Here is a 9348-nt window from a genome sequence, read left to right as displayed (position 1 = left end):
TTTAATTCCAAAAGATATGAAGGGTCCCCTTAGAATTACGATTAGATCTGCAGAAGAAATTCATTAAACAATTCGATCATATCTGAAACACATGTATGCATAAAAACATGAAGCAGTACATGATTATGTTAGTAGCCCAAAGGACAGTTTGGCCAGAAGAGCTATTTCCTTTTGGCATTTTGAGTCAGTTCACTATAAACAGCGTATTACTTTTTAAACTGTTGCCACCAAATATTAGAGCCCTGCATTATATTAAAAGAAATTAAATAATGAAGAATTTGTATGAATATATGCTTGTTTTTCGAAATGTGAAAAAGCAACCATACATAGAGCCATCAAATTTTGAATAATATAGGCCTCCATCCTAATATGGACAACTGGAAGCCCAAATTTTAAATTTCGAATTTCTTTTATTCGTTTCAGAGAAGTAGCAATGTAAAATAGAAGATCTTTTTATTAATTTCCCGCTGTAAAATTGCAGAAATGTAAAGATAAGCAATAAATAAATGCAGTAATAAACAGATAATAAAAGTATTCTATTCGGTAATAAACAAGCAATAACCTTCCAGAGATTAGATAGAAGAATGCGCATTTCAAATGAATTCACTATTAAAAAGGCATGTGAGATCCAGATATGTATATTTCTAAATCAGAATACATATGTTTCACATTTATAAAGTAATTATCATACAAACACAATTTTATTATACATTTGTAAAATGATTATCCTTCGATATTTTCTTCTTCCATCTAACTAGATACTAAAGCAGTGCAAATGGCAAAGGAAATTAACAAAACCCTAACTGTGACTGAAACGGTGCGAGCCATCAAATGACGGAATCCGCATCACGGCTATTCGACACATTTCTGGCAACTTACAATTTGGCCAGCAACATTCTTTCCCATCAACTTAATATTCATTGTGCTTTACGGTCATCTTTCCGCACAAGAAAGAGCAGAGAGAACAAGAAAACGAAAAGGAGGCTGGCGGAAAAGAACACTTTTGGCGAATAACGATTGTGGATTAAAACCAGAAATAAAAAAGAAAGGAAATCGACGATGCAACTCCGAAACGCATCCTCTGAGCATCGGGGCCAGCCCTTTTCACTCTCACTGGCATACTTTTCTCGGCATCTCATTGGCTGTGGAACACGTGCCCGGCAGTTTTGCACGTGGGAAATAGAATGGATTGTGTATATAAAAGGGGTAGTATTCAGAGGATGGAGCACACTCGAGCACTCTCTCCCACTTCACTCGAAGTTCTCAGGATTATCCATCCTCAACAGGATATTCAGTTTGTAGAATTGATCTTCGTAAGTATCTCTCTATTTTTATTATTATTGCATTGCGAAAAGTCTATCATGGCTCTGTATCTCCACAAGCAACTCTATGCGTTCATTTTATGTTAGACATAGAAAAACATCGAATTGTTAAACAGAAACTTTCCTTCAACTAGCGTTTGACCTTTATTGCTAAAAATTGTCTTAAGATTATCGTTTGCTGAAATGTTGTGTAGAACTTTTTATGTTGTCTTCTCATTCCAATCATGAGATTAAAAAACTTTATCATTAACCGTGAGTTATACCTCTCTGCGTTACTGAATAATTTTTACAGTAATGGAACTGTACATTATTGCTTTTCAAAATTATCAGTATATAATTTAGGCCTGTTAGTTTATTCTGCAGTCCGTTTCAGTCAGTGAACACGATTACCTCTACCTCATTTCAGTAATTTGCTAATAAAACTTCAGATTATCCTTTTTCAAATTTAATTTAATGTTTAAAAATGTGTAAGCACACTACGTCAGTACCTGGAAGTTTTGCTAAGACCCAATGTACTTGATATTTCATCCAAATTACTTACTGAATCCTTATTTCTTTATTATTTTATGCCTAGCAAATTGTAAATTGCTTTAAACTCTTATTATTTTAGGTTCATATATTGAGCTACAATATCAAATAGTTGTGTTCATATATTGTGTTATAAAGGCTTTCTTCCATATATTATTAACGAGATCTTCAATACAGCTTTTGAAACAAGCTACTCAATTGTGAATCTTTTTCAAAAGAAAAATAGTAAATCTGAGAGGTTTTATTATAATCTTAACACATACTAATCCACTAAGGATAGATTTTGAGTTTTCGAAAAAAATGTTTCCTGTAGAATAGTTATGCAACGCACGGCTGTCTTGTTGGATCAATATAATGTCGTGAGGTTTTTTATAGATTTTATTATATTACGGCAAAGCACTCGAGGGCTACCTGCCTTAAGGGACGGATGCCTTCGTGGAGAACTTTCTAACTTTCTGGCTCGTATACACGTTACACATGGGGAAAACCACGAAAACTCCCATGCAGCCAGCCTATTCGAACCTTGGACCGAACTACCAGTGTTCAGCGACTTTGCCGCTCGGCCGCTGGTTGGCCTATTGTCGTGAGAAGCCTGGAAATAAGTTGTTGAATTACTTACGATCGTTTATGTTAATTCTTCCTTTCCACTTCGAATAAATCTACCCCCTTCTGGTCACATCGCTCTTGGTGATGAAACACTAATATTGCGAATGGATATAGCCATCTAACGTTGAATGCCCATTTGGCAAGTGTCTAACAATTGAAAACAGAAAAGGTCGATGATATTTCACTCCAACAGTTGTAAGCTATTGTTTTAATTCATAGTATTATGCAGCATTTCCATGCCCGATAGCATTATGCGTCAAAATAATTTTTGAAAGGAATTAAATATTTTATTTGTCAGTCGTACTCTTTACATTTATATCCTTGCCGTAATCTGGTAATTTCCAATGTTATATAGATAAATATAATATAAATAAAAAAGCTTATGAGCCTGTAATTGCTGATTATCTATTGCTAATTTTAAATCCCATAATTAGATTAAGGAAATTGCTGACTGGGAATTAAATGAAAGACGTACTTAAGAAGACTTTAATATTGAGACTAATTCCGCACGTTTTATATCCAGTCATTCAGAAGAACCGATAATTTTATTTGCAGCACTTCTACGATTTATCTAAATTTGTTTCCCTTGTATTCGAGTTTCTTGTTTAGAAAATATCCAGCCTGTAAAGGAAAATATCGAGCCTGTAATTCTACGCAAAAATTTCTTTTGCTTTTTATATATATATATATATATATATAGATAGATAGATAGATAGATAGATAGATATATGTGTGTGTAAGAAATGGAAAACTTCATTTTCACTCTCTTTGGAAAGAGAAATTTCTTAGCGAAATCATTTCCTGTGATATTAAATTTAATATGAAAAGTATCGCGACGTAGTTTTTAAATTAAATGACAGAAATTTTAAATATATTTTGCATAATACATATATATATATTTATATTCCATAAAATACTACCTATCTGATAATCTGTATTTACACATAAAACAATTTTCCGGAGAAAATGCTGTTCTTACATTAAAATAATTACGAAATGGCACGTATTATAATGTCTTTTTTTTTTTTTTTTTTTTTTTTCCTTGCTTCCAGGATCACTACAGAGTTCCTTCATCATGAAAGCTGTAATTCTCTGCGGTAAGTCATAATACTTCAGATATTCGAAAGGAAATAATATTTCAGACGGACACTTTTTAATTTATGTAACAAGATTAAATTTAAGATTGAAGTTATTTATTACAATGAACAATGTTAATAATAATAATTACTGTTTATTATTTTAAATTACAGTATTTTATTATTATAATAGTTATTCAATATCATAAATTTAATTTTTTAATATTATTATATCAATAAAAGCAAACCTCAATTACTATTTTATAAATGTATGTATACTATAGGATCTATATATGAAACTGTACATTCACTTGTTATTTCATTGAGTTTTCTATATTGAAAGAATTTCCTATACTTGAATAATATTTAAATTTCAAGTACCATTAACTAAGTTTTCGAGGATATTGTACGATTTTATATTAGTTAACTGGTTATTCAGTGTTGAACCTTTACTATAACTTCTTCTTTCCGTAGTCCTCACAAGAATGAATATTAATTATTATGTACTTAAACCCAGGGTTTATTATAGAGTTATAGCTCTTGACAGCTCGTTTTGCACTTACATATTATCGCCAGCTCTGCCAAAGTTGTCCCGGCTTTAGCTTCTTGCTAGAGGGCGTTTTTACCAGTTATTATTTAGCCGACGTTAAATAGCTTGTGCCAGCTTAAACAGTCTATTATATGTGTAGTCCCAGACTACATTACCTACATTAGAATTTATCTTTATGTTAAAGTTCTGTAGGTTTATCTGTCGCACAAAGAGCGCTTTCTGTTCATTTAGAAGTAAATAAAAAGGGTCTTCAGGATATGAACAGAAGCTTATAGACATAGCTGCACCCTTACAACTTATTTGAGAATTTCACAAGAAAACAACTGAAGAAAAAAAAGCAGCTATTTTGGAGATCAAGAAAGAATTTGAATTCATATGTTTAAATTGCCTGTAACTTAAAAAAGAAATTTAATTTCAAATAATTAAATATTTTTATTAATTATTACAATTACTTCTGAAGAAAGCTATAAAAATAAAAATCAGCGCATAATACTAAGCAAGGGGATTTGGCTTGTTATATTCTCGCTGTCAATAGGTTTTTTTTATGTAAAATTTCGAATTTTTAAAACTTATTAACCTCATTAAGAGTGCCTTTTTATAAAAAATTTAACTTTTCCTACGAGTTGTATAAGATTTTATGAATTATAACCACCTGGCCAATTATTAAGCCAATAAAATCTCTACAGGATCTGCCATTTACTGTTTCGTGTTAAGTAGCAAATTTAAAATCTCTATAGTATACTAAATTTCTTTGAGCATTATTTAACGTCGTGAATATATACCCCATGTCCTATGAAAACACTAATTTCACACATTATTTTATAAGATCTGATACTAAAACATTCCTTTCTTTTATTTCAGTTCTCTTAAGCGTGGCTGCTGTCAGTGCCAAATCTAGGGTAGGTAAAGTATTATCATTAATTTAAAATGTATCATCTGTAGCTATTTCGTTTCTATAATTTTTTTCAACAGTTTCGCATATTTTAAACTGAAGAATTTACATAAAAGAAGTGTGATGAACATTTAAATACCTTATGTAATCCAGTTCTAAATCACAGAAAGCAATCTCCTAAGAAGGCAAAAACGGAACAAAAAGCAATCTTGGTTTTAAAAAAATAATCATTTTACTATATTTACGGCGGGCTTTGTTCTATTTAACCTTAATTCAATACATAAGTGTCTATGTTATCAATAACAGCTCTTTGCTTGCACAGGAAATGCAGTCTAAATTGTAAAAATAAGCAAAATTATCATTTCTTATAAAATTTGAAATTATCAGGTTTCTGGAAAAATGAAAACTGAAAAATCAATTGCACTCTTGTTGGGATTCGAACCATAAATCTTTCAACTGCCAGTCAGACTAGTTAACCACTTACACTACGAAAACGCGCGCGAGGAAAACGATATTTCCATATATTAGCATCTAAGTGACTTAAGATTTTTATTTTCTTTGTCACACTTTTAAATGAGTATCGTTCATTGATGTTCACAAACGGCACATCTCCGTTAAAGTTCGTAAATTTAAAAAAAAAATGCATTTTTAACATTTTATGGTTAACCGTCTCAGCTCTACGGCCGGGAAATTCCGCATAGAAGGCTGCCTTCTATATTCATTATACATGAAAATTTCTGCTAGTTTTTAATGTATCTGATTTCGGTTTGGACGTATATTGGAAGAAAAGGAATCAAGGTACAAAATCAGAGAGTCATTTTTTAATGAAAATCAAGAAAATACCACTTATTCATGACATTTTGAAGAACTTTGAAATTTCAGGGCTAAACCCGTAACGCTTGGAGGGTTAAACAAACATTTGTCAGATACGGTTAAAATTTTCAAAATAAGGAGCCAAAAAAGAAATAAAAGAATCATTTAAACAGTGAAAATTTTTCTGCAGAAGCCTTACGAGAAAATTTCACGATGAGATAAAGCCGTGAAAATTTCAAAAAGTGATATAGTACTCATAAATGTAAGAAGCACTTTTCCTTGCAGTCAAGAAATTCATTCCAGTAACAGATAAATAAATATATTCAAATGCAGAATATGTAGAACGGAAACCTTTAGTGATCCGATGGCTAAATACGCTGTCTCCTGTATTTATAATTCTAGCATTAGTTTAATTACAAACCGGAAGAATACGCGCCAAGTGTGCTACCGTTACACCACGAAGGCCTGCAGGAAGGCGGGAGAAAATACCTTATAAATTATTTATTTAATTTTTAAACTTTGGAAATATTCAGCCTTAAATATTCTCTTATTTTAAAATTTATAATAAATTGAAATGTTGTTTCACGTGTTTTTTCTGAACCGTCATTTCCTTCTTCAGTCGAAACGAGAAGCCTTCGATCTGCCTGATGGAGCTGATTTGTTAGTTGGAAACGTCAGAACATCTTTCAGCTGCCCCCAGACTGCAGAAGGCTATTATGCTGACATCGAAAATAACTGCCAGATCTTCCACGTTTGCCACACTGTAGTCCAAGAAGATGGATCAGCTGAAACTCAACAGTATAGCTTCCTCTGCGGAAATCAAACAGTAAGCATCCTTTCACAAATTTCTAACAGTAAAAGTAATACTGAAATTTTTTAACGCTATTTAGAAGAACCACGCAATGAATAAGTAGGAAATTCTATCTGAGTTGCATATTAGCCTTTATTAGGAATTCTGAGGAATCTTAAAAAGCGTTTAAAAAATGTTGATATTTTTTCGCCTTGTTAAAGTGATATCCTAAACAATAATCAGACTAACTTTTGAGCGGAAAGAATGTAATGTTTAAGCAACTAATTTTACTTTTGCTACACTGCTAGCAGTATTCAAATAAAGATAGAAATTAATGTAAAGCTATAAAGCCTTCAAATACATAACTGTCTTTATGTAATAGTCAATTTCTTAATTCAAATTCTTATCCTTTTTAAGAATAAGAATTTGAATTTTTAAGGATGAGATTGTCACAATGATAAAGTGTATTGTTTCAGATCTAACAGTAAGCTTTTATAAAAAAAAAAAAAAAAAAACGCAAAAGATTGTAGGAAGGACTTGAAATATTTCTTTAATCTAAAATTTATTTCTAAATTTTAGGTATTCAACCAATTGACTTTCACTTGCTCCATGCCTGAAGATTCAGTGCCATGCCCTGAAGCTCCAAATTTCTTCTACCTTAACGATAATCTTCGACTGGGAGACCCCAACGTACCCTTCCTCGCTGAACAAGACATCCAGAGGGCAGCTCCTCTTATCCAAAGTCTTGCAGCCAGGTACCAGGCTGGTGGAGCTCCCCCCGCCAGACCCCAAAGAGGTTGAACCATGAATTCTCCTTGAAGACGGAACTGGAACAAGCTGAAATCCTTTGGAGTTCTGCATGATCTGGGAGTTCTAACTCTGCTTCAGGAGACGACTAACAACAGTGGGGTCGGCTTGATGTGTGGCAGCTACTCGGCACGTTCACAGTGATATTTCTTCCTAAAGAACTAAAAAAAAAACTTTTTCCCCTTTTTTCCATTGCTAATGATTTAGCTTTGTTATATCTACATTCTCCGAAATGAGTTTGCATATGTGCAACATGCTTTTACCATTCCTTCACCAACCGCAGTCATTGTCTTTCGGTTGGTGCTGCGGCCCCCCTCAGCTTCTTGCCAGCAATCATCAAGTAGCCTTTCCCCGGAACTGTCAAATCATGCAAATCTCCATCTACACTACGAAATGGAATTGATAATCGAGATCCGGACAACAAATGAAAAAACTTCTGTGATGTGCCTTCTTGTATTTAAATGAAGCCAGTATTGTTGTGTTCGTCACGCACATATACAATGGCCTCTCTTTTTATGCGCTTGTATCCTACGTCGAACGCAGCGGTGAAGGACGCGGTTTTTTTAATTGGGATCATAATGTTTGAATATATAGTGTCTTGAATGACGTTTCAAAAGATAAATGTATGCTGTAAAAATACTTTGTACCATAGTCCGCTGTAAAAATGATATGACTTGACTAAGGTATAATGTCCCGTGTATGCTTTCTGTACAAAAATAAATGCATTTTTTTAGAAAATATAAGTTTCAGTTCATGAGTTTTTTTAAGATAAAGATCATTACGTGATAAAATTCATTTTTTTTCCTGGAGAATGTATTATATCAATTTTATTGTTCAATTCTGGTAACGAACAATGGTAAACCTCGTAATTATTGCAATAGATTAAAAAAAAAACAGTTAAATACTTTAGTGGTATCTTAGGGGAAAGACATGTTCTATATGATGCGCTTGTATGATCTTTCACACATGATTATAGGTTAAAGATTTGATCAAAAATGATTGTACGTTCTTAAAAACTTAGACATTTTCTAGGAATACATTTAAAAAGCATTTCAAGGGAAATTGTGACATATTTGATTATAAATTCTTAAGATCTGGTTATGTATTCAAGATAACACGGTTAGAAATCATATTCTGTCGAGTTCTATTCTTTTACATTAGTGTGAGTTACCAACATTCGATTCATTCTTTGGTTTTCATCTCATAACAAGTTGCTGCACTTGTCTGACCTATAATCAGCCAAAGCCCAAGAAAATCTTCGTGGTAAGGATTTACCACCGCATATTTAGAGTGTCCCCATGCCGCACGGACACTATACATTTAAAAACATCCGTGTCTTCTCCGGGATTCGAATCCGTACCCTAGTCAGCGACGATAACCACCATACCGGTTGGGCACCTCATAAGACGTAAGCGCAAAATGCATACCATGTTATCATTTGTATATAATATATTTTAGAAAAAGGTTAGAATATTTTCAATACAGGTTTTGGAAATAGGAGTTATGAGAGTTTCAATACGAATTTATGAGGAAAAACACTGTAGGATAAAAGATAGAAAAGAAAATGTTACGGGCTCAGATAAATTATTCAACTACCTTAAGCTACCATTTCAAGTACAAGTGTAAATACTTGTCAGCTCTTTTATACGATCAAAATATCATCATATACTTATTTCTACAAGATTCTTTATTTTTTCATATTTCTCTTTTTATCTTAAAGGGGTGGTAGTCCAGAAAGGCTAGGTTAGGTAAGGTTATTTAATTACAGCAAAGCCTCGAGGGCTATCTGCCTAAGGAGTAGGATGCCTTCGTGGAGTGTACACGTTACGCAGGGGGATAACCACGAAAACATCCAAGCAGCCAGCCCGTTCGTGGGATTCGAACCCAGACAGGCTATGAATTTCGAAACGGCATTTTGCGTTGTTACCGTTCAGTTTTCAAGTTGTTGCCACCAAATATTATCG

At 33.0% G+C, this 9348-nt stretch overlaps 1 protein-coding gene across 1 annotated transcript; it reads left to right on the top strand.

Annotated features, from left to right (window-relative positions):
- Positions 1 to 1200: 1200 nt before the first annotated feature.
- LOC118181638 (U-scoloptoxin(01)-Er1a-like) lies at positions 1201 to 8127 on the top strand. Its single transcript, XM_035350806.2, has 5 exons — positions 1201 to 1313; positions 3509 to 3553; positions 4944 to 4981; positions 6407 to 6613; positions 7157 to 8127. The coding sequence occupies exons 2-5, from the start codon at positions 3532 to 3534 to the stop codon at positions 7376 to 7378; spliced, it is 489 nt and encodes a 162-aa protein (XP_035206697.1). The 5' UTR covers positions 1201 to 1313; positions 3509 to 3531; the 3' UTR covers positions 7379 to 8127.
- The last annotated feature ends 1221 nt before the right edge of the window (positions 8128 to 9348 follow it).

Source organism: Stegodyphus dumicola, chromosome 10 (assembly GCF_044657685.1).
Source record: "Stegodyphus dumicola isolate Sdum_Otavi_A_Nest chromosome 10, ASM4465768v1".
NCBI lineage: Eukaryota > Metazoa > Arthropoda > Arachnida > Araneae > Eresidae > Stegodyphus > Stegodyphus dumicola.
The sequence above is the reverse complement of the archived record's forward strand: the minus strand, read 5'-3'. Positions and strand labels throughout refer to the sequence as shown.

Coding starts and splice junctions, on each gene's coding strand:
- LOC118181638 (XM_035350806.2), top strand. CDS start 3,532: ATGAAAGCTGTAATTCTCTGCG. Junction 4,982..6,406: donor CTGTCAGTGCCAAATCTAGG/GTAGGTAAAGTA, acceptor TTCCTTCTTCAG/TCGAAACGAGAAGCCTTCGA. Junction 6,614..7,156: donor TCCTCTGCGGAAATCAAACA/GTAAGCATCCTT, acceptor TCTAAATTTTAG/GTATTCAACCAATTGACTTT.